The sequence below is a fragment of the Dipteris shenzhenensis genome, chromosome 9 (genome assembly GCF_047967505.1).
Source record: "Dipteris shenzhenensis isolate YYH24624 ecotype China chromosome 9, Dip_SZ_1.0, whole genome shotgun sequence".
In the NCBI taxonomy this organism is placed as follows: Eukaryota; Viridiplantae; Streptophyta; class Polypodiopsida; order Gleicheniales; family Dipteridaceae; genus Dipteris; species Dipteris shenzhenensis.
Genome location: NC_141604.1, coordinates 41,318,835 through 41,344,663, shown reverse-complemented (window position 1 = coordinate 41,344,663; position 25,829 = coordinate 41,318,835). Strand labels below are relative to the sequence as shown.

Here is a 25,829-nt window from a genome sequence, read left to right as displayed (position 1 = left end):
AGACATATCACATGGCCTATATCATATGGTGACCAGAGGTAATTTACAAAGACTATAAGGACTAAAACACATAACCATAACATTCTTTTTGGAGTACTACTCCAGGCAGAGAGTCTCAAAATTGACTACATAACCAAGTGATCACCAAGTGTTGACAAAATTTCAAAGATATTGAACCTTAAAAGATAGCATCTTTATTTTCTTCTACCACAAAGTTTGTTACTTCATTTGCTAATGGAGTTCTTTCTTCAACCAGATTTGCCATACCTTTCTTCTTTTCATTGCAAAACTTCTTAGAGTCATTGTTTTTGCCACAATAAGTGCAAGGATTGATCTTATAGCAATCTTTTTCAAGATGATTGGTCTTTCCACAATGCTTGCATGCTTTGTACTTGCCCTTTGTTGAACACTTCAATACAAGTGCTTGAGTTTGATCTTCTACCTTCCTTAAAGTTTTCTTTCTCTCTTCTTCTTATAGAGCACTGATGATGCCCTCTAGTGTTGGTTGGGAAAGATTCTTCAAAGTAGTCACAACATAGTCAAAATCCTAAGGCATACTCTTCAAGAGCACAGCCATTGCATCTCTTCAGTGACTGGAGAGTTGATTGAAGCCATTTGTTTCATAAGACTCCTCATAGACTTCATACAAAACAGTAGTCCCGGAGGTGCTGAGTATGGGAAAAACAAAAAAGGTTGAAAGAAAAACCAATCTGTTCCAAAGAAACCCAGCTCACTGCCTAGGGAATCTCCGGTACTGGGGCTAATAGCCAAGTGGAGAGACTATACAATCAACGAATCCCTCACAGAGTGAAGATGTAGAAAACTTATGCATGCCAAGTCTTGTAGAATCGAGCACGCCTCTCAATAGTCGCTGTAGAGCTTGGAGTCCCATGCTCCCAGGTGGAGCATAGAGTGTAGATGATATCCTGCCAGATGGCGACCATGGTAGCCAAGGGTGGAGCTGGATGCTCACCTATCACGAGATTCCAGTGAGCCACCCAGATGTTCCACGCAATAATACTAGCTACCACCTCCCAAACGTTGTCGTCCGAAGGAGAAAGGGGAGCTAGGCTATCAGGAGGGACTGTCTCATGGAGCGCTATCCTCTGAATGCTCTGACCTTGTGTCCGGTAGGCTGGGGAGATCTGTGAGTATATTTGTGTGTCATAGGTCCCTAGAAGCTATTTTATAGTCTAGTGAGTTCTAGACAATGCCATGTGTCATATGGGATATTATCCCATATGCATTGTGACTTTCTAGAATCTAGAGACTCACACTACATAGTCTTGTACTAGTCTTGAGTCTTTTCATATCAGTCAACATCAAGCTATCTACATGTGCCTACTTCCATTTGAGTTCATTTCCATTATGCTTGCAATCTTTCCTTTCCTTTCCTAGAGATAGCTTGCCACATGTTCTTCTTCTCCTTGGAAGGCACTCATTTCTCCTCCTTTCTTTCCACTTTCCCCTCCCTTAGCCTCACCATTGTTTGGAGCTTTTGGAGGAGGTGATCTACATCGACCACCGCCTCTCTTTACCACGCCATGATCTGCCACCTCTCTTCTCCTTCCTTCAGCTACAAAGATGCCTGGAGTGGTGCTGTTTCTATTGCTCTTTCTGTGACCTGCGGACGATGTGGCGCTTCTGTATGATCTTGATCAAAGTTGAAGTGAAACACGGTATTATGAAAAACAAAGTGAGACACTTAAATAGTTAAATATCCTTGCCTCCTAATTTTTGCAACATCACCGTTATGCACCACTTCTAATGGGTCAATTATGTTATTTAAATCACTCACCACCTCTTGTAATACTACAAGATGGAACGCATGTTATCTTGGATCTTTTAAAATGAAGCCCTTATTTTTTATTGCACGCTTCACCACAAAATTTTTATCTCACAAGTGCTCTTTCCAAAAAAATCACCAATAAAATTCCTACAAATAACATTAACATGAACTGACTTCTTGCTCATCTGATGTTTTTGAGCAGGTGGATCTCTTGGTAGGATTGTCCTTAGGTCTATTGGTTTCGATCCATAGTGAGTTGTTTCTAGAAAGTTGACTACTTCTGAGTTTTTATGAGCTCAGGAGTGAGCTCTTTGAAGAAGGAGAGTATGTCATGTGCACACTAGGGACAGGTAGGCAAATGATGGGCTAGAGTGCTATCTGTGGGAACATGGGTCAGCAGGATTGCTTTTTCGCTTTTCTTGGTGCTTGTGTGTTTTTCTTGGCTTTTCTTGGCGAGCACTCTTCCTTGTCTTGAGGCTATAAAGGGAGGGCCAGGCCATAGTTGTACACATCGGCCAAAGAGGGAGTAGAGCTAGAAGCGACCAGCGCGGCTGTTCACCAAGCGGTATGGGACGCCAAGAGTGAGGTTTGGCTTGCAGGGCATGCAATTTCCACGAGGCTCTCTAGCCTGGGCTCGGTGGAGATGATCGAGTCTGGATTAACATGGTTGGGTGGCGAGTTGCCTGCACATGATTCTTGTGTTCTAGACCATGGTTTTGATAGGGTTAGATCATGTGAGAGCGTGACAACCTGTGATCAAGATGTGCCAGGAACTCTCTATGTGGCCCGAAACAGTATTGAAAAGACAGATGTGTCATCCATGGATAACATAGTATGCAAGCCATCTGAAAGCATAATGTTCCTCTATCTCGGTCTCCTACATATCACATAAAGTGTAGACCTGTCTCTTGTGTGGGATGCCCTCTGCTCATCCTATCTCAACTGGTAGCCTATGTGAAGATACTCAAAATTGACCCATTGAGATTGTCAAAGCATGTGGGAGATGAATATGGGTGTAACCTAGAGGTTTGATAAACCCCTTCTCTGAGATTCATAAGCAATGATCTTTGTAGAAGTTGAGTCTCACCAAAAGCTCAGTAGGTGCTAACTAGGACTTAAATGTGTAGAGTTGCTAGAGATCCTCTCTAATTACCTAGTTCACCTCCTAATAGGCAAGCGGAATGGATGGACCTAGTTCACCTCCTAACAGGCGAGCGGAATCGATGGAACCTCAAGGCTATACTGAAACTGTGGCAATCTGTCCATCTGTAGCGCTAGGCCTATGAACCATCTGTGTGTCCAAGCATACTAGCTCCATGGAACTCCCCCGATTTTATTACACCTGGACTCAGATTTATACTTTCTATATTGCAAATTTCATGGATTACACCATTATGTAAGATATAGAGTCATTGGTCCTTTTTTCCCAGTATGAATTGGCAAGTGAGACCTGTGTACATGCTCCACCTTGTATCAACTAAAAAGAAGTTTAGGATTAAAAATGGCACTTCTTTTAAGTGCTAGAAAAAGACCATGCCACATGCATTCAGATGCATAACTATTTTTATGTACAGTAGTAATATTTTTTATTTTGTAGTGGTTTTGCACCTTTCTAAATACTAAAAGTACATTTTGTGTCCAGTTTTGTCTAGACTTGCAAATTTGTGGTTATACTTGTAAGAGATTACAAAGATATGGTGTTGTAGGCATAAAGTCAACCCTATGGTTGACCAGTAATACTTGGGTACTATATATACCAAGTACTTGTATTGTTTCATTTGAAAATTTGTATTGGAGCTTTCTTGTGTGTGCACTCTTGCTCACTTGTGTTCACAACCTGTCTCCACTTTGTTCCTACATTTGGTATCAGAGCGCTTCTGTCTTTAGAGCCCATTCCCGCGCTTGCTTCCAGACTCCCGCAAGCTTGGTGCTCCAATGGGCATTCCTGGTTCTCACATTCAGCTCTCCAGCTTTCGTTTGAGGTAGCTCCAACAGTCCAGCGGCTGTTTTTTGACCTTTTGAGGTCTGATTTTGACGTTTTTTGAAAATTTTGAGCTGCCCGCATACAAGCAAACTTGTCCCACACCATTTCAGGCAGAATTTTTTGTGTGGCTTTTTTGTCCGTATAGTTGTATAGACGTCCATACGGACCTGTCCGTACGGTTGCGCGATAGTGCTAGGAGTCCGTGCGACTTGTCGGAAGGTGATTTCGAGTAGTTTTCGGCTGTTTTTTGGCGTTTTTGCTCAAATCTAGACCCTTTTCAGCTCTAGCCTCTCCCAGGTGTGTTCCAGCAGCTCCAAGCATCTCCATACTTCTCCAGGCTCTTCCCTACACGTGTATTGTATTCAGAAGTACTCCCAACAGCTTCATTCAGCTCCAAACAGCTCACTTCAGCTCCTTTGTCATCTCCAGCTTGCCCACACAATCAGTGGACTGTTTTGCAGGTGGTTCCGGCCAAGTGATTGCATTGCACAGTCAGTGGCATTTCAGAGCAGCCAGTCGTACTTTGCATTTGCAGCCAGTATTAGTTTGGGATTTGCAAGCACATTTGCAGCCAGTTGTACTTTTGGGACTTGCAGTTATTTTTGCAGGTACAATTGCACCTTGTGGGTATCCCATTTTGCATCATGTCGACTCTTTCAGACAGTTTTAGCAATTTGTCCGAGGGTGACAAGCTGGATGGACCAAACTATGCCTTGTGGTCATTCATGCTTAAGAACATCTTGGTTGATAAGGGCTTGTGGGATATTGTCAGTGGAGATGAGGTGAGGCCAGCAGGCTCATCTACCTCCAGCATAGCTTCTTCGGGTCACAGACAACAGTCTCTCTATTACTCTCAATAGCTTAGCGCCCTCATATGGCACATTCATCACTTCATTAACCATTGTTCTCAGTGCAGCCCCACTCTCGTTCGATGAGTTGGTTGGGCTTTTGTTGCAGGAAGAAGAGAGATGCTCAAATTTTGCCAAAGCCTCTTGTCAAGGTGAGCAAGCGCTTGCCATGGGTGGAAAGGGCAAATTTCAGAAAAAGTTTAAGCCAAAACACATCCATACAACTCAGCCCAAGGAGGGAAATGCAAGCAGTTCAAGCAAAAATCAGAAAAGGGCAAATGCAACTATTGCAAGAAGCCACGACATTATATCGCAGAGTGTCAGAAAAGGATTGCCAATGAAAAGACAATGCAAAGGGACACCTGTAGCAGTAACCCCCACTGAAACTCGTGCTTCAGATGCACATGGTGAAGCTCATCTTACCCAAGGTGATAGAGATTTTGTGTTTGCTGCATTTAATGAGAAGATGGATGCCAGGGGGGATTTGAATGCTGAAAATCATTCAAGGGATGCTTCCCTTGTTGCAAATGATACATGGTATATCGACAGTGGTGCTACTAAGCACATGACTCCTCGCCAAGAGTGGTTTGAGAGCATCACACCTGTTCATGGGAGACAGGTTATATGTACCAATGATGCTTCTCAAGACATCATCGGAGCTGGGCACATTCCCATTTAGCTTGATGTTGGGAAAGTTAAGTATATCCGAGATATTTGGTATGTTCCAGATTTGAGGCAAAATCTAATTTCAGTTTCAAACATTGCCCATGATCAACATATGTGGGATGAATTTCAAGATAACCAATGCAGGATCAAGGATTCAAAGAAAAGGTATGAGGTTGTAGCAACAGGCACATATGGTAGAGGCTTATACAAGCTTGATGGTCAATCTTATGATCAAAAGGTATTGGCTGTAGCAAACACTTCCCAGGATGATTCATGGCATGCCAGGTTTGGACATGTCCATCACAGGGCATTGTCCTACTTGTACAACAATAATATGACTTAGGGAATGCCAAAATTGCAGCAACCAGCAAATAAAGTGTGTGAGGGGTGTGCACTTGGCAAATTGCATCGCTTGCCATTCAGTAAACAAGACAAGAATTGGGTCAAGGCAACCAAAGTGTTGCAGATAGTGCACAGTGATGTATGTGGCCCCATGACTATTCCCACGCATAGAGGAGTAAGGTACTTTGTGACCTTTATAAATCTATATATTCTGCAGCAAAAATCAGAATTGGTCATGTTGGTACTATATGTGGATGACATCATACTCACTGGCAGTGATTTGCAGCAAATTACAGCAGTGCAGTCTGCTTTATGTCACAACTTTGACATGACAGATTTGGGCCTATTGCATTCTTGTCTTGGCATTGAGCTTTGGCAGACCCATGATGGGATTTCTGTGTTACAGACAAAGTATTCGAAGAGGTTGTTGCAGAAATTTAAAATGGAGAACTGTAAGCCTGTGGCTACTCTATTGGAAAAGGGACTCAAGCTGAGTAAGCATGATACTGCTAAAAAGTTTGATGGCACTTTGTATAGGCAGTTGGTTGGTAGTTTGATATATCGGTGCTCCACACGGCCTGATATTGCCACAGGGCTTTTGAGCTAGTTCATGCATTGTCCCACGATCACACATTGGAATACAACAAAGAGGGATCTCAGATATGTCCATGGCACTCTGTCTCTTGGCTTGCATTATGCTTCAGATTGTGATCTAAAGCTGAGTGGTTTCACCGACTCAGATTGGTCAGGGGACATTGACGACAAACGGTCCACTAATGGCTATTGCTTCTCACTGGGTTCAGCCTGTATCTCATGGCTAAGTAAGAAGCAAGAGCGAGTCTCTCTTTCCTCCAGTGAAGCAGAGTACAAAGCTGCAAATTCAGCCACTATGGAGTTAATGTGGTTAAGGAAGCTTTTGCATTACTTGCATCATGCACAGGATGGCAAAGCAAACTCTATCTTCTGTGACAGCCAGAGTTGCATTGCCATAGCCAACAATCCTGTCTTTCATGCTCGCATGAAACACATTGAAAATCATTATCATTATGTACGGGATTGTATTTCTAATGATTTCACTGATCTCATCTATTGTCCATCTGAGGACAATGTGGCGGATATCTTCACCAAAGCCCTGTCAACAAATCTTTTCTTATGACATCGACATGGCTTGGGGATCAGAGACATTCTCACAATATCAAGGGGGGTTGTGAAGTGATTCACAATGACATTGTTTTCATGTACTCCCATAGGTTGTATATCCATCTGGATGAATTTGTGCAAGCATGGTACTTTAGGTACTGCAGGGTACACCTGAGACGCTTCTAGGGTACTTTCAGCCATATCTTTGAGGGGGGATTTGTAAGAGATTACAAAGATATGGTGTGGTAGGCATAAAGTCAACGCTATGGTTGACCAGTAGTACTTGGGCACTATATATACCAAAGTACTTATATTGTTTCATTTGAACATTTCTATTGGAGCTTTCTTGTGTGTGCACTCTTGCTTACTTGTGTTCACAACCTGTCTCCACTTTGTTCCTATAATACTTTCACAGACTAAGCATCTATCTCTTCCTTGAGATACTTCCAATTACTTTTACTAATAAACATATCTTCTCATATCTGACAATCCCATTTACAGTAGCTTTCTAAAATCTGAGAAAGAATTTTACTAGGTAGAAATAGGCAGAATGATGGTTGGTATCATCTACTGATGTCTTATCCACCCACACTGATAGCCAAAAATCACTTCCATTGCGAGCAATCTGCATGAGGGAGGTACTTATCAAGATGATTGATAACACTGGCCATCCAATAAATGCAACATAAATCCTGCAGAAGAGTAAAATGTCACTGAGGGAAAGAAATTTGACATATATAGATATAGAATAAAAATTAAGCACAAGGCTTTTAAATGAATGAGTACAGGACTTTGCTTACCAGTAGACCGCTGCACGTACTGTACCCTGCACCCTTGCTTCCTCTTCCACAAGGGGTATAGAGCTCTCTTGACATGACTGTGTTATATCTAGGTTTTCACTTTTACCTGCAGCCTCTGATTTGAGTTGCAAATCCTTTGGGGAAGACCCTTTTGATTTTGAACTTTCACATTTATAGTGACCAATAAGTGCTTTTCTCACACCCAAATCCCTCGCATCTTCTTGCACAAAGCAACCATTAAAATCTGATACACTGCCAGACCATTTAATTTCCCCCCCTTCTATCAGAATCACCATATCTGCCACTGAAAGGGCCTAACAAACGCATAACAAAAGTCAAAACCTCTCCAACATCATAATTTGCAGAAAATTTGTCAAGCAATAAGATCATTGTATAGACGAAAAGCCAATACACAGATTTACTTAGATGGATTTAAATTATTGAATAATTTTTCAAAAGCCTTCCAAACAGACCAATACAAATTCATTGATCACACTTGACTATCGATTATAAGAAACAGCTTGCTGTCATCTTCCTAGATAACAACAGGAAATAAGTGACCCGGGGGCACTACATGTAGCCAGGACAAGGCCTCTTCCTCGGCACAGGTAAGTTCTTTTGTCAGAGACACCTGTTTGCAGGATGCTCATAAGGAGGGGTGCGATGCTGACGAGGGAAGTGATGAGAGCCCCAGATTGCGAGAGGGACGCCATTCAAGCTATGATGATAGGTCAGAGGAAGAAGTCTTCTCTGGCAGCAGCTCCTTCCATTTTCCCACCCCTGGTAGAGGCATGTACTCGGATTACTTATTGCCACAAGCAGTGGCGGCAAAAGCTGGCCCCTAAGCCACGTGGGTCTGCTAGACTCAATCCCTGTCCATGAGCATTGTCATAAAGTCTTCTTTGAAAGGCAATGAATTTGCCATTATCAAGGACCATAAGTAGCAAGATAAGAAGGACCATACTATAAAGTGTTAGAACCTAGCCTCGATGGGATCTTTGTGTGAAGGTTTGGTAGAAGCGTTGCCACATGGCGTGTGTGCATTGACATGCGTGAAAGGTTGTTTGGAGTGCATTTTCATTCACAAATTTCATGGCTGCTCTTCCTTCAAGTCAGGAGCCGTGACTAACGAGCATGATGCTCAGCTTCCTGCTAGACCTGATCTATTCTATAATGAGATGTTGTAAGCTGGATAGTTGTTGTCGTAGAGATGTAGTCGTTTTGGTTCTTTGGAATACAATAGTATTGCATATCTTTTGATTGTGTCTCTTACAGTTTATTGCTTAGAGTATTTCATGTAGGAGTTAACTCAAACACTTTCAATTTTGGTATCAGACATCAGGAGTCGAGATGGAAGCTAAGAACGACATAGCCAAGCTAGTCACTTTCACGGGGGGAAATTTGCAGTGCTCATTTTGCCAGGGGAGGAGCATCATCAGACAGAAGCTTCACAGAGTTTCGGAGGGCAAGGACATTGATTTCTTATTCCTGCAGGAGCACCATCTTTTAGAGTCTCGTTTAGCCAGGTGCGGGAGGATTCTATGAGTACTGAGTAGGACATTGTAGGCTCCCACACTAGCACGGCAACACAGAGTTTGCATCTGTGTTAATAAGCCTTGGACACATGATGACACATAGGATTGGAGTATCCTTGTGCCAGACAGAGCAATTTGGGTTATATTGATAATTGATGAGGTTATGGTTGGACTTGTGGCCATTTATGCCCCTAATGGGACATCAGGAAGGATGGACTACACTAGTGGCAAAAGCTCATTTTCATGTGACAAGACAGGATCCCTAACAGCTAGCTTAGTTTGGGCGCTCAACAAGATCAATCCTCTTTCTAGATGGGAATCGGGATAAACACGTAGGAGCTTAGTTTGTCGAGGCTAGACCGCTTCTATGTGGATAAGTGGGCATGCGACAGGAGGGATGACTGGCATTGTTCCGGGTACTAATGTCTCTAATCATTCTCCCACACAGATCAGTCTTTGGGAGTAATAGAGATGGGAGCCTTCAATTACCAAGATTACTCACTTCTTATGCCAAGAGGTTTCTCTCAGAGAGCTGATCGCAAAGATCTGAAGATTGAAATCCTTTCAAAGGGGATTAACAGCCTAGGACCTAAACCACTTCTTAAAGGAGATCAGTGCACTCCTCCGCCATGAGGCTGAGAAGAGAGGGGCACTTATGGTGGACATAGGGAGGACCTCACATGCAAGTTTGGTAGATTGAGGAGAGGGCACCACGGAGTCCTTAGGCGACAAAGATGATGCAGATTGCTAGAGCATAGATTCAGGCCTAAACAAGAGGCCAGATCAGAGTACACATTTCATGCTAGGCTTGCTTCCAAGACTCAAAGTAGAGACTGAGTTACTAGAGACTTTTTCAGATACCAAGCCCCAAACATTCCACGAGGGAAAAAAGGATTAGCAGGAAACCATCCTCTCTTGAACCATTGCCTTTCGGCAAAGCTATCGCTCTTTTGAGCTCATCAATAGTCAAAGGCCTCGTAAAACAATACTCATCTCCTCTGTGAGCACTCTCCTCCTACTCCTCCAAGCCTTCTTTCAAGATGTCATGGAGACGGGGGATATGCCAGACTGACTTTCAGGGACTGATTCACCTTATTCCTAAGGGCAGTGGAGATAGGCTAAAGATGGAGGCCTATTAACTTCCTTGGATTTGCTTACAAGATCCTAAATAATGCCATCAGCTTCAGACTTGCCCCTTTCTTACCAGACATTATTCATCTCACCTAGATAATGCTTTGTACAGGACTATAGCATTTTAGGTAACATATTCACTTTTTGGGAGGCACACAGGCCCTTGGGAGACCAATACTAGGTGGATCTTGTCTAGGATAACCCCTCCTTTTCAATGAACTTATAAAATCAGCAAAAAGACACACCATTGGGCAGAGACCCAACTTCTCCTAGGGAGGTCTTGCTCAGACCATGGCCAGCACAGTGGGAGAGTGGTTTTCCTTGGTCACGGAGTTGCCCCACTTGGTCGGAGGCAGAGGTTTCAGCAACTTAGAGGATCCGAGACCATGATCGAGGAGATTAAGACTACATTCTCTGAGGACTAGAGAGCAATTTAGGAGCCACAGTTGCACAGGCTCATTCATGGCTTGGGTATTTAATGCGACAAGAGATCTTGCTTTTGGTGGTAGGTACCTTAGGTCAGTTCTCATTCATATTTATGGTGCAGTCTGAGGGTGAGATGCAGAGTCAGGAGGTAAGGATGGACGACTTTGGAGGATGTGCGCCTTAGAGATTCACAATAGTAGCTCAAGATCAGAGGAGGTGGTACATTGATCCAGATCCGCACACAACAAAGGAGGAGGGTTGGAGGTTTGGATTCGGGAGAGGAGACCCTTGCAGAGGCTTTAGTGGGACCTAGAAGAGTGATTTTGGAGAGACCCTTCATTCAAGATCCCAATATTCCTTTTTTCAGCTATTCAGTGAGACTGGAAAGGAGGATCTACATGGAAAGAATTGATGGCATGCCAGCCGCAGCAGAGCACATAGATACGGATTATCTCAGACAGCTACGAGCCAACAAAGATCTCCCAATTCCTTTTGCTATTGGCACATAGAGCCCTTGCAGTAGGCACCTGGCTTGGGTTCGGTCATTTTCACTCACATGCCCATGATATGTTTCACAGAGGAGTCGTAGAGGCACTGCATTTGGGCTTACCACTGGCACGAGGACCATCTTCTCTGATATTCAAGATGAGATGGTCGTGACCTGAGGGGAGCAATAGCCTGGGTTACAAATAAAGGACCTTGTTGTGGGTATCAGGACATTAAAGTGAGTTCCCCCTTCAGATTGGTAGGGCAGGAGTTCATCCTTCAGCTCGGTAGGGCAGAAGTTGACATTCATCCATACTTCGGACTTCACAGAGTGACACCTGAACACTGTCATAGATGGGAGCTGATAGCAAGCATTATTTGCTAGTACATATGGACAGCTAGATGCAAGCTGGCCATAGAGCAGAAGACCACATCAGCCTTGGAGACACTAGCCAGCATTTGGCTAGATATCATTCGTACTCCCAGAGGTAGATGGGATAGACTACAGGGAAATGCAGATCATGCTAGGCACAAGAGAGAAGCCTTTATAAGTATGGGAGCCAGGCCCTTTCTTTGATTTCACAGATGGTGGTGAAATATGGCATTATAAACCACCTGAGTGGCTATTTTTTCAGCCCTTTGTACCAGGTAATCCCCCATAAAGTGGCCACCCCGAAATTCTCAAGCCCAATTGCGAGCAAAATTCCAGCTGTTCCAGAATCACTCCATGAAAGTATTCAGTTGCGGCAAGTTCGGGTTCTCAAGGGCCACAGCACAAGAGCTTGCTGCAAGTTCAACCGGACTTTTGTGAAGATGCTGTGTTTTTATTTTGTACCTTTATTGGGGAGTTGCATTTTTCCTTGGTGTCCATGTCACTAAGGAATTTATTAAAAGAATGTTCTTTTCCTGAAAAAATGAAAAAAAAGGAAACAAAAGGGTGACATTTTTGCCTAGATTTTATTTCAAAAGTGTAGTTAAAGGGATAGGCAAAGGGAAAAAATATAGTAATTAAGATGTACCTGTGAATTATATGTTGATAGTAAAACAGTTTTACTGGACATCAAAGGGCCTCGGATGGCATGCTCCAGGAGCCATGAAGCGACATGTGCATCGACAGAACTCAAAGGGTCATCAAGCAAGAAGATGTCGCAGTCCTGATATATAGCCCTGCAATGGATGCTCAATGTTCAGCCTATTGTTATTCAAAATGACTAGAAAGCATTATCTGTTACTGTCAGTTATCACTCTTGTACAACAGCAAGAGAGAGAATTTTAAAGTGCTATCCTTACAGGGTAGAATGGTAAAGACCGTCTTTGGGAAAGATCAAACAAGGTTAAACTTGGTGCTGGAAGATAATAATATACCATGCCAACTTAGATAGGTATGCAGCAATCAAGTAAATATAAAATGCATTCATTCATTTAAGGAAATCAAAGTAACCAATTAAATATATTTGAGAGGCTTTCATATAACTATCCCAAATTGGAATTTTCCTAGTTCCTAGCAACCTCCCTGCCTCCCATGAAGTTTCTGAATGCGGAGAGAACATATGATGTTGGAGAAAGTATCATATGCTGAAATAAATTGCAAAACAAAAAACCTGTGGGCATTGTAGGAAAACCCGACTTTAGATTAAGATAAAGTCATAGAGCATACAAGAAATTAGTATAGTAACAACTTATAGTAGCCATGTTGTTACCTACTATGGAATGAATATTACAACCTATAGTAGACATGTTGTAACCTACTATGTCTGAACAGTCTTGAATTATAGAAGTTTCTTCTCTATACTAGTCAGCTCACAATAGGGTAGTTCTTTAGGGCACCATAGGAGACAGATTTCTGATCTCAAGATCACTTCAATAGGGATGTCCACTTGCATCGTTCAATTTTCTTTTTATGGTAGAGGCAATGACCAGAATCGTTGGAATCGCTGCCTTCCCCTCATTCTTCTTCTGCCTCAACTCCCTCCTCGCCTCTCCTTTTCTCCTTGCCCTCTTTGCTGCTCTCCGCCTCTTCCAGCCCCCTGCCTTGTAGTGCCATGCCTTTCTGCTCCTTCGACAGCTCTGCCCCGCAGAGCCTAGGTGCCACCCCCTCGCTGCGCCTAGGGCCTCCCCGCCAACCCGTGCTTGTAACAGGAGCCTAAGGGCCAAGATTGGGCTCTGTTTGGTGGTTGCCCCTTGTGAGAGGGCTGCGCGACAACCAGTGTAACCAGAAAACGCCTTTCACCTAGGCGAAACGTGTAGAAACGTTTCGTCGAAACGGGTGAAACGCCAATGCGTTGGGCAAAACGCCCTTGTGCCAGACTGTTACTCTTTTTGACTCTTTTGAGAGTGCTCAGTGTGTATGTATCTAAGAGCTCTTTTCAGAGAGAAGAAAGAAAGAAAGAAAGAAAGTGTATTATTGTCCACTAAAGGCCAAAATGGGCCCATGGGACATCAAGAACTCTGCGTACAAGATAGCACAAATCAACGTGCCACAAAGAAGAGGCATCGTCGAATATCATCTAAGTGCTACGCAATACAATGCAAGTGAAAGTACATAATGTCAAATCCGAGCCTAAATACAAAGTAAGCTAGAGAGAGAGAGAGAGAGAGAGAGAGAGAGAGAATGGAGAGAATTATTTATGTTTGCTATATAATTTATAAAAAATACAAAATTTAAACCTGTTTCTAGGTGTTTCACCTGGCAAAATCTAGAAACGTTTCTTGTGACACTGTCGACAGCCCAAGGGCTGACTGCGCCTCCACAAGGGTGCCTCAGCCTGCCCATGGACTGCTTAGGGTGCTGCCCACCACTGTGTGAAGCTGCACCAGCAGCTCGCGCAGCCTGGTTCCCCTCCTTTCCTCGGGCCTGACAGCTTCTGCGCTCAGCCTTTTGCTTTTTGGTGTGGTTCTTTTTAGCTTTTTTAGCAGCCCGTACTTTGGCTGGAAATCTCTTTCAGTCAGAGGTGGTGGTTGTCCTTCTTTCCCACCTTTAAACTTTGCCCTTTTCTCCCCTCTTTTCCACCCGTTTCCCTTTTTGCAGCGGTGGTTCCTTGCATTAACTTGGAGGGGAAGTGTCTTGGCGTTGACACTGGATTTCTTTGACCTTCCAGAGGACCCTCTAGTGATAGAGGCACATGGTACGCATGGGCCGGCCCATCAGTAGGACCCAGGACCCCCTGTGGGTCCACCAGTACACCCCCTGTTAGGCTCTCTCCACCCTCCAGGACAGGAGTCACCTCAGCCTATGCAGCAGAGAGGCACTGGAGTGCCAGCCACCCCAGAGACCGTAACACCTCCAAATCGCCCTCCCCCTAGCCTGTACTCCCCCCCCCCTCCCGCTCACCCTGTGGCTAGCCTTCGTTACCACTCGAAAACCACCCTCTTCCTCCCCTACCCCTCCTGCTCCCCCTCTTATATATAGCAGCCCCTCCACCTCATCCGCTTTCTCCGCCTCCGAATCTTCTTCCAGGCCTGAGGTGGCTCCGCAACCTACGCGCAGGGGGGCTATAGGGCCCCGTCCTAAAAGGCAAGTCAGCTCTTCCTAGGTCATAGCCTCCTTGTCCATGTCAAGGACGGGTGACCCCTTCTTCTAGACCCCGGGCTTGAGACCTCACCTTGGGCCGCCCTTGTCGAGGGAGTTCTAGAGGTTGGGACCATGAAACTATCTGGAGGTTCCTGATGCGTATCCTCTGACTTTGAACATGACCGTGTTGATTTCACAGCCCCTCAAAGGGGGCTCCATCGGGGTGGTTGGTTCCCGCACCCAACCTTTCTGGGGTCTCCACTTTCCCCTATCGGTGAGGAGCAGTGGACCCCATCATTTTTTATTGCATGATGAGCAAGCATATGTACCGCATGGCAGTGGATGGGCTTGCAGAGGATTGACTTGTGGCTCAACCACGGTGAGTCAACTCTTTACCAACTTATTTTCTCAAGAGCGAGGCCGCAAGAGGGTTTGACACGGGTGGATCCAACCTATTGGACACTACAACAACATGCGGATAGGTTTCTTTCATGATGCAGTGGGCACGGAAGGTAGGCATTGAGCCAGTCATGCCTTGGTTCGTACACGTACAATACCAACTACCCCCCCCCTCGAAATCATAGAAGTTCGAGACCATGGTGCAGGCTCCCACTCATAGATGGGCCTTGTTCACTCTCTCCTCCTTCCCATAAGTTAGAATATGATGAGTTGGAACGTGCATGGACTTCATGATCGTGCACGTAGTCAGCCTCAACATCTGTTACTTCAGCAGGAGTTGTAGAGGGTTGTGGTAGGACGAGCACTGGATTTCCTCTTGGTCCGGGAGCACATATTCTTAGCAATAGTATTAGTCGTTGCCGCCATAACCTGGTTGCGGGGAGAAACCCAGAGGTTTGGTCCCCCACAGTAGGTCGTAGTGGAGGTGTTTACATTTCAGTGTCCCAGGCAGTGGCTCCTAACGTCTACGACCAGGGTTAGCTGATCATAGGTCGAGCAGTGTAGATGGGTCTTCGTCTAGGATTGGCATCCTGAATGTGAACGTAGCAGCCTACAGACAACATTGTCCTGCCTTTGGAGGAGGCTGACAGAGTGCCTTCCAAATGTGGACTCTTGGATTGGTGGTGGAGACTTCAACAATCTAGAGTTTGCAGAGGACAAGCACGGAGGAGCTTCTTCGCAGAGATGTTTACATTCTAGGGAGGAGCTTCTTCGCAGAGACTTCAAGAATCTAGAGTTTGCAGAGGACAAGTAGGGAGGAGCTTCTTCGTGGAGGTGCTTATATTTCGATGTCCCAGACAGTGGCTCCTAACGTGTACGACCAGGGTTACCTGATCATAGGTCGAGTAGTGTGGATGGGTCTTCATCTAGGATTGGCATCCTGAATGTGAACGCAGCAGCCTACAAACAACATTGTCCTGGCTTTGGAGGAGGCTGATAGAGTGCCTTCCAAATGTGGAATCCTGGATTGGTGGTGGAGACTTCAACAATCTAGAGTTTGCAGAGGACAAGCAAGGAGGAGCTTCTTCGCAGAGATACCGGCAGTTGAGAGGAGCACTTGGAAGCAATTCATCTTTGTAGTCAGTGGTGGCAGAGACCCTTGGAGAGAGACAGATCTGTGTTCACCAAGATCCTAGGCAGCCTCCTCTTTTCCTTTGGCCAGAGGAGATGTGACGGGCTGTTGGAGCGTTTGGATCGGTTCTATGTTGGGGATTCGGCACTGCACAAAGGGGGCTCCACCAGAATCTTATTAGGAACCACGATGTCGGCGGACCACTCCCTAAATGTGCTCCACCTCAAGCAGCCCCACAAAGGACTCTCCCAAAGGAGGAGGGGTTCACATCCCGAATGGCCTTCTCTAGGATGGAGAGGTGCAATAGGTAGCACAGATTTGGCAACAGGATTCAGCCTCTTGGGTGTGGCTGAGGTGATCCAGAAGCTACAGCCTCTAGCCATCAAATGGAGGCACGCTCTTTAGGATCAAGAGAGAGCCTTGCAAGATGGGACCCGAAAGGGGGAGATGGGTGAGACATTCGCCAGTGGAGACTAATCACCCTTCTAGACACCCCATACAAGAACTTAGCCAAGGTCTTGAGCCTACGGTTACGTCCCCACCGCTCTTATCATTCAAGCGGACATCTTCACGTTTTGGGAGGAGATCAACTAGGCTTGGGAGGAGTCTCAACCTTTAGCTATCCTTCTAGATTTTGAGAAGGGAGGCAGTAGACTGGACCCGGGAGGAGTTTCAACCTTTAGCTATCCTTCTAGATTTTGAGGCGGCCTATGACAGGGTGAAGTGGTCTTTCTTGGAGGGCACCATGTGCAGACTGGGATTCTTGGACTATTGGATTCAGGGGGTCTCCGTTCTCTACATAGGGAGCTCTAGCCAAGTGCTTATCGGGAGCCACCCGAGCAAGGCCTTTTCTCCCTCCTGTGAGGTACAACAGGGCTGCCCCCTCACCCTTCCTCTTTCCTCTTTGTAGACGAGGCGTATGCTACTTCCTGCGTTCACAAGCAACAAGACTGATTGGAATGAGGCTTCCGACTCGACATGAGGAGGAGCTACTAGCTAGTTCGCAGATGACATGGCCCTGTATGTGGAGGGGTTAGCAGCAGTAGCAGAAGCGAGCCTGGAGGCAATCCACGAAGCCCTGGCCATCTATTGTGAGGCCTTCGGGTCTGGAATCAACTCGACCAAATCGAGTGGTTTCTTCACACGGGAAAAGGAGGTCTAGGAGGTTCCTGATGATGCCTTTGGCTTTTGGTGGAGTCCACGAGGAGACAGATAGTGTGGTACGTAGGATGTTAGGCAGGGATTGACATTTCAGCAGAGCAGTTGATTGCCCTGGTTCTGGAAAGCGTCAGGCGGAAGTTTCTATATTGGAGCTCGTCCAAGATATCCTTAGCTGGCAGGGCCCTAGTGGTCAACCAGGTCCTTCTAGCCACGGATTGATGCATAGCCTCTTGTTGGTGCTTTCATGGGGGTTGAATGGGACATCTCAAGTGTTTGGTGCACAATTTCATCTAGGTCGGGTCAGATGACACAAGGAACAACAGAGCACGAGTTGCTTGGTAGATAATGATTATGCCGCAAGAACAAGGACGCTTGGGCATCATTGACCCAGAGATGCAAAGTAGAGCCCTTTTGGTCAAGTTGGTCGTTCAAGGTCTCACTCCAGGTGCTGAGCCCTAGAAGCTCCTCCTACAGAGGGGGCTTCTCAGGAACACCTCACGCACCAGCGGGCAGCAGTGTCACTGGAGGATCCCCTCACGGGGGATCTCCTTGGATGCTTAGCCTTTTCAGGTGTGGCTGAGATTGGTAGGGGGACTTCGGGATCCACCTCGCTGAAAATAGAAGTTTGAGTGCCGGCCTCTTATTTGGTGCCCGGAGGTTCGAGATCAGAAGATGTATGCTTGGGAAGAGGACTCATATAGGTTGGGGCTCAATGGTATGGTGGCCTAGCCAGCTCCTTTGGGAGGTGGAGTAGGCTCCCCTCGGATCCAAAGGCGAGGCAAAGAGCTCTTTCCCATCTCTGTGGAGCAGGACAGAGATCTAGAGAGATAGACGCAACCATTCCCGAGACCTGGAGGGCAGCACTGCAGACTTCGACAAACGGAAGATGGTCGCGGCAGTTCTCCACAACAGGGGTCCCCCTGAGGATTATGATTAGACTGAGGCAACGATTGGGCTAGCTTCTTCAGATTGGAACTTGAAGGGCTTCTGCAGCCAGTGTCAGAGAGAGACTCAAAGATGCATGGGAGCCTGGATTTGCTTCATTGGCAGCTGATCAGGATGGTAAGCTGCCTGGGGAAGGCATGGCTTATTGGCCTTCCCTGCATCCTGGACTAGGATGCCCTCCGGTGGCAACTCTGTCTTTGGGAGGGCCGTCCACTTCGGAAGATTTAGTGGGACCCATGCGAGTGGTTTTGGCCATCCAAGGTAGGCCACACAGAGAGAGTGGAGGAGGTATCTTAGTCTCCTACACGACACGGATCAGAGGGATGTTACAGATGGAGGAATCGACCTGGACCCCTCGAGAGAGAGGCACTGGGCCTAGTAGCAGGTTCCCCAGAAGGTCAGAGCTTGCTTGTAGATGCAGTCATGGCCTAGCCTTCGACCAGGGAAGATCTCGTACTCCTTCTGGCATGGGACTAGTGATGGGAGAGCACCGGGTTCCACCACCAACCGCCACTCTAGTTGCTATCTGGCAAGACATCATCTATACTCTACACGCCACTTAGGAGCATGGATCATCAGATTTGAGATGGATTGCCAAGAGGTGGGAGCGTTTCTCATAGGCATGGCCTACATGCTTATTTTCACGCCACGAGGGATACACTGGTTGTATAGCCCTCCAACTGGGTTGTTAGCCCCTGTCCTTGAGATTCCTAGGCAGTGAGTTGGGTTCTCGGGACATAGGATGGCTTCTTCCGCCAGGCTTTTGTTTTTCCCTTGGTTGGCACTCTTGAGATAGCCGACTTGTATGGTTGATTTTTACCAAGCATTAATAGAAAGTTCATTTTTTTTTCATTAAAAAAAATATTGGTTAGAGGGGGCTGCACAGACAGAGAGGGAGATGTATCCATTGGCTGTGAGACTTCTTAGGCATAAGAGCCTCCTATAGGCTACTTGCATTCTTTGAGATCATGGATGTGATACAGTTCTAATGTGTCACTCCTCTAGATTGGTTAGAGGGGACTACACCAAATAGAGAGAGGGAGATGCATCCATTGGTTGGCAGTCTTCTCAAGCACAAGAGTCTCCCTATAGGATATTTGCATTCTTTGAGATCATGGAGGTGATACAGTCCAAAAGGATTTGGAGACGAGTCAAATTTTAAGTTCGAAATCCTATCTAGGATATTATTGTCCCCACGACATCAGGGTTGCGACTATTAAGGGCTGTTTGTATATCGACCCCCGTCCTTATTTAGTTATGAGTAATCAATGGAGAGTCCAGTTAAATGGTGATTCCCTCTTTAGCATTTTTCCTAAGACCTAGGTGTGTAGAGATAGATTGATGCAAAATGCCTATTTGTATATCGACCCCCATCCTTATTTAGTCATGGTTGGTAATCAATGTAGAGTCTAGTTAAATGGTGATTCCCTCTTTAGCATTTTTCCTAAGACCTAGGCGTGTAGAGATAGAGATAGATTAACTTTCTTTAGCTACACAATGAAGAACCCCAAGCAATCACAGCTTCAGAATTTGTAGTGGTCACCATAGTTACCAGGGAATAGGAACGTTCCGTTAGAGTTGCAATTTCTTGCAAAAATTTGGGGCTTTTTGCTTTACACTGCAATTTCTTGCATTTTTGGGGCTTTCAGGCAATTTTCCCTCTTTTGGATGCAATTTCCCTGAAGAAATTGGGGCTTTTGGCATTCTGATGCAATTTGGCAGTGTACAAGCATTTTGGGACTGTTGCAGGCAATTTTGGACTCATTTTGAGTGACATTGCAGACATTGGCAAGTTTTGCAGTGTTTTTTTGGCAGATTGAGAGCATTTGCAGGATAATTGAAGTGCATTTTGAGCCTTTGATAGGATGTGATAGTATTTGTCACTGTGGGCAGATTTTTCCTTGTAGATTTTACTTGTGCATTTTACATCCCAGGAACGGATTTTACTTGGTCAGTTTGCTGTATTTTTTGAGATAATCTGGTGAAAATGGCTTAGAACAGACAAAATACAGGCTACTTTACTGTCAATGTACAGCCAATAAATAGCATGCAGCCCCTGCTGCTGCACCTGCTGCCCTCCTTCCTGCTCCCCTCCTTGCTGCCCCCTCCCTCCCCTCCTTGCTTCTCCTCCCTCCCCTCCCCCCTACCTTCTGCTCCCCTGACTCCCCTCCCTCGCTGCTGCAGCCCCCCCTGCGCGCTGCCCTCCTTCCTGCTCCCCTCCTTGCTGCCCCCTCCCTCGCCTCCTTGCTTTTCCTCCCTCCCCTCCCCCCTACCTTCTGCTCCCCCCACCCCCACCCCTGACTCCCCTCCCTCGCTGCTGCAGCTCCCCCGTGCTGCTACAGCCCCCCCCTGCGTGCTGCCTCCCCCCCCGCGCAATGCCTCTTCCCTCCCCTTCCTCCTACCTGCTGCTCCCCCTGCCTCTTCCCTCCCCTCCTTGCTTCTCCTCCCTCCCCTCCCCCCTACCCCCCGCCTCCCCCCCGACTCCCCTCCCTCGCTGCTGCAGCCCCCCCCGCACTGCTGCAGCCTCCCCCCACGCGCTGCCTCCTCCCCCGTGCGCTGCCTCCTCCCTCCCCTCCCCCCTACCTGTTGCTCCCCCTGCCCCCCCCCCCCCCCCCCCCCCCTCCTCTCCTCTCCCTCCTCTCCTCTCGCTGCCCCCCCTTTCCCTTTGCTGACTCCTCCTCTGCCCATCCTCTCTCTCCTTCTCTCCTTTCACCCTCTCCCCTCATTTGGAGCACCCTATTCTCCTTTAGGGGTCTCCTGGGCTTCAGGAAAGCGGACAGAGTTCTTCCTTGCATTTGAATCGGCCTTTTTCACCTCGATTGATGAATGAGTTCCCACTCAGTCAATCTGTTACCGCCCACACCGTTCGCAAGAACCGTCACTTTCTCAAAAGATGAGCTACAGCAATTGCAAAAGGATTTGGAGCATGAGTGTTCCACGACTCTCTTTGCACGCATCCATGGCTCCCACCCCTCTAGGTCACAAGCTAGAGATTGGATGCTTGCAGCGCTACCCAGGAGCTCGCCCCCCACCTTAAGGATGTTCGTTTGTTGGGACGAGGTTTCTTTCAGGTGTGCCTAGATTCCCCGGATGTCACGAGAGACCTGCTACATGCCGGGTTTCTATTTCTAGGCTATAGGATGATTTTTTTGTTTCCCTTTCAACTGGGTTTTGACCCAGTTGAAGAGGACAAGCAGGGAGTTTCTGTTTTCATCAGGTTCCCTGGTCTCCCCTTAGTTTATCACCGGCTTCTTTCAGTTATTGGCGAGAGGTTTGGTGTGGTAGCAGAGATGCCCCCTCTTCCTAGCGAGCCCTCCTCGGCTGCTGAGGTAGTCAGGATGGATGAGGTACCTAGGGTTAGGGTCATTGTCCAGGACCCTAATATTTCAGATGACCACATCATGCTACAGTGACCCGATGGTCCTTCCGCAAGAGATTTGAGGTTGCAGGTCGGTAGGACCAGTGAAAGATTTGCAGATCCTCGGGGCACTTCCCCAGAGATTGCCCAAAGAAGAAAAAGAGGCCCAGAAAGCAACCAGCTCACGATAGAGAGCAGGAGCATGACCTACCGCTCCATAGGCACCACCTCAGACACGGGCTCCCCCCCCTCCTAGGGCTACACAAGTCCCTCCTACACCCTGCAACACCTTTGGCCCACGGTGGGTTCCGATAACAGTTAGGCCCTCTACTTCAGATCACACATCCACCGCTTCGAAGGCTACCTCCTTGGAGCATTGGGAGGGGACTATTGTTCAGGAGCCTTGTTCAACTCCACCCCAGGATCAGGTTGTACCTTCCTTAGCAGCCTAGGTGGTTGGCACCTCATCCGCAGCACTTCTTGATCAGGACTCAGTACAGGTGCCTCCCTCTGTGGATAGAGGGAATGGGATCTTACATTCTCTCCCTGCTTTGGTAGGAATCCTTTGTACCCCCTCCCTAGGACTGGCTCAGCGGAACTCCTTTTCCGCTCTGGAGGACCTCTCTAACCTCCCAGATGATGATTTTGTACCTTCCACTTTCGGAGAGCCAGTTATCGGCATCCCTTTGGAGAGATCTTTCTCTCTCTCACCTGTGGACTTTCCTCTCCTTGGACCTCGTGTGTATGGCAGGGGTCGGCTCCGGTGGAGGCTTCTGTTTCCGCCACCATGTTGGGTAAGGTATTCCAACCTACTTCTTCCCGCCGATGAGGATAGCCAGTTGGAATATACAAGGATTGGGTGGCATCCCTCATCGCCGTTGTAGACAACTGATCAGGAATCAGCTCCATCCAGGTGTTTCAAGGGGTTCCCTAGACATGCTTTTTCTTCAAGAACACAAACTCGACGTCAGAGATTGCTTCAAGTCAGGTAAGCTGCTTTCAGGCCAGACTTTTTGGCTTCCTGCCTTGGGGACCAGAGGAGGTACATGCATATCTGTTTCAGATAATATTCTCCCTCTGATCATTGGACACGGTACCATAACCCCCTCCAGGGCCCAGTGGGTTTACTTCTAATTGACAGATGTAAGGTTGGTTTCCTCAACCTCTGCTCCGAACAACAGAGGGAACCATGTTCTGTTTTGAAAAGAGTTGCTCTCGTGGGCTGACATTGCAGATTCGTGGATTATTGGAGGTGACTTCAACATGGTTGAGGCACCTTCTGATAAGCAAGGGGGCAGAGAAGGTGGTATTCATTCCCTTGAGAGAGCAGCTTGGCATGCCTTCTTGTTCAGGTTTAGTGGCAGAGATGTTTGGTCAGATGATGCATTTCATGTTCAGTCTCAGTCACTTTTGTTTTCATGGTCGAACCATAGGGTGCAGATGCCTATCCATGCCCGGATTGACAGATTCTATGTGGATGACTGGGCTCTTGATAGAGCAGGGACAGTTTGCATTGCACCAGGAGTTTCCACTTCCGACCATTTTCCGGTAGTTTTGTCCATCTCAGAGCCCCATTTGAGAGGACGGTCTCACAATATCAGGATCCCCGATGCCTTATACACGGATGAGACCCTCACAGAGGCTGTCTCGAAGATTTGGGTTTCTCACATGCAGGGGGAGGTGGCCGGTCCTTCACATGTGGCCACAACACTTGCCAGTATCAGCGACTTTTATCATTCCGTTGCTAGTGCTCGGCGAGGTGAGGTACTCAGGCGGGAGATTGGTATACGTCGGCAGTTGGCAGCCTTGCAGAGGAAGGAGTAAAAATGACCATCAGATGCTTGGGTACACGAGCACCTTGTTACGACAAGAGCTCACTTGCAGACATTGCTTGATCAGAGAGTAGAGTATGCCTTCCATGCACGGGAGTCCTTTTGGATACAGAAGGAAGGGAGAGTCAATAAACATTATGTCTACACTTGGTCCCAGACATAGTAGAGAGAGTGTCAAGCAGCTTATTGACTCTGACGGCCTTTTGCAGTCTCATCCGAATACCGTCATGAACTTAGCGACAGCTTTCTATGCCTCCCTTCTTTCTGCAGATCCTAACACACAGGCGAGAGATGTGGCTAGAGATGAGATTTGGCATAGTTTACGTGTGTTGGTCACACTAGAGATGATATGCTCACTTGATGCACGCTTTACCAACACAAAGTTCAAGAGTGCTCTCTCCGCCCTTCATAAGGGCAAGTGCCCTGATTCCGATGGTCTTACTCCTTTTTTTACAACCTTTTGGGACATGATAGGTAATCATATTACTTCAGCCCTGCAGGGCATTTGGGACTCGGGTGAGATGCCTGACTCACTGACCGAGGGACTCATACACCTTATCCCGAAAGGTGGCAACATGAATTTTGTATCCCATTGGAGACCCATCGCTCTTTTGGGCACTCTGTACAAAATCCTGGCCAAGGTGATCAGCATCTGGTTGTAGCCCCTTCTTCCAAACCTCATCCATGATACTCAGACAGGCTTTGTGCATGGCAAGAGCATATTTGATAATATATTTTCCGTTTGGGAAACCACGGAGTGGGCTATGCAGAGCGGGCAGAGGCTGGTAGTTCTACTCTCGGACTTTGAGAAAGCCTATGACAGAGTAGATTGGGGTTTCCTTGAGGGCACCCTTCTACGGTTTGGATTTTCAGATGTATGGATTAGAGGGGTGGCCTCCCTTTACAGATCAGCCCACAGCCAGGTTTTGATTGGAGGGGTAAGGGGTGACAAGTTTAAGATTTCCAGATCAGTTCGTCAGGGATGCCCTTTAGCCCCCTTCCTCTTTCTTAGATCTCAAGCTGAGTATCTTTCTTAGATCTCAAGCTGAGCTTTATGGGTTGAGATTGCCCTTGAGACAAGAGCAGGAGCTTCTTGACTATGGGTTGGCTGATGACATTGCTATTTTTATTGAGGCCTCTTCGCAATCACTTGATTCTTTCCGGACAGCCTTGGATATTTTTTGCTCAACTGCAGGGGAACACATTAATTGGCATAAATCCTTTGGCTTTTGGATCAATGATGAGGACACTCCAGGATGGGGAGTTGACATTAGCTTTTCTTGGATCCAGAGGGGTGTTCTTGTCAGATATTTGGGGTGCCAGGTAGGATTGGGCATCTCTCCAGCACAGCAATTTGCCCCAGTACTAGAAAGTATAAGGAAAAAGCTCCTTTTTTGGAGCTCAGCCAAACTCGACCTTGCCTCTAGAGTTCTCCCTACATGGGAAGGGGGCCTTGATATCATTCACCCGGACTTGCAGTGCAGGGCATTGCTTTGTAAGGTGGTGGTGAGGGGACTCATGCCTGGGCAGGAACCTTGGAAGGGTTTCTTTTTTGGACGCATTCAGGCTTGCACACCTACCTTAGGAGATGATTGGGCGGACAGCCCTCACTGGATTTTTACTTCCGCCTCTCTCAGGTCTCCTACCTCTCCTCTCATGATTGCCATCCTCAAAGCTTGGGGGAGCTTCAGGAACACTCTTCGAAGGGTTCCGCCCTCTACCCTTGAAGAGATTGATAGGCAGCGGATCATTTGGAACGATAGCACTCTTGATGAGCATGGCAGAACTCTGGGCACTTCCTATTACATGCAGTGGTCTAGATGGGAGAGAGGCCCCGCCTACACAGTAGGCACTTGGAAGGCTTTTATCAGGCTACCTGAGGATCAGAGGATACAGTCCGTGAGTCACCTCAGAGGGGTAGCACGCAGGATTCAGCACATAGATGCAGCCATCTCGGTGAAATGGACAGTTGAGATGCCTATTACTTCCACCACTTGGATGGGAGCTTTTTCGAGGACAGCAGTTCCTCTACAGGTGATCGCTCTTCAAGGTCTCGGGAAAGATGCTTTGGTCTTTGATGTTGGGGATGGAGGTATACTCTCTAGATCCACGGATGATATTCTTTTAGAGGTTGCCTTTCAGCCTATCAAGATTGCTGGTTTTGTGGACCATGGAGCGGGCTTGTAGTGGTACTTAGACCCCGACCCCTTGCTCTTGGCCCTGGGATCCTGGAGGCTGTGGTTATATGGAGGTGCACCTATCAGGTGCTTGCAGTGGGACCCAGGAGAGTGACAGTGGATAGATCATGGGCATCGAGAGAGGGGGATTCCCTTCTTTCATTCCA

General features: G+C 47.0%; 1 protein-coding gene across 3 annotated transcripts in view; it reads right to left on the bottom strand.

Annotated features, from left to right (window-relative positions):
• ABCC13 (multidrug resistance-associated protein 11) overlaps positions 1 to 25,829 on the bottom strand; it is a 340,660-nt gene that overhangs the window by 95,792 nt on the left and 219,039 nt on the right. For all 3 annotated transcript variants that reach the window (XM_087378873.1, XM_087378874.1, XM_087378875.1), the window contains exons 22-24: positions 12,167 to 12,314; positions 7,570 to 7,883; positions 7,302 to 7,461 (exon numbers count right to left, since the gene is read on the bottom strand). In XM_087378873.1, coding sequence (XP_087234999.1) covers positions 7,302 to 7,461; positions 7,570 to 7,883; positions 12,167 to 12,314 — 622 coding nt within the window. The remainder of the gene's footprint in view (positions 1 to 7,301; positions 7,462 to 7,569; positions 7,884 to 12,166; positions 12,315 to 25,829) is intronic.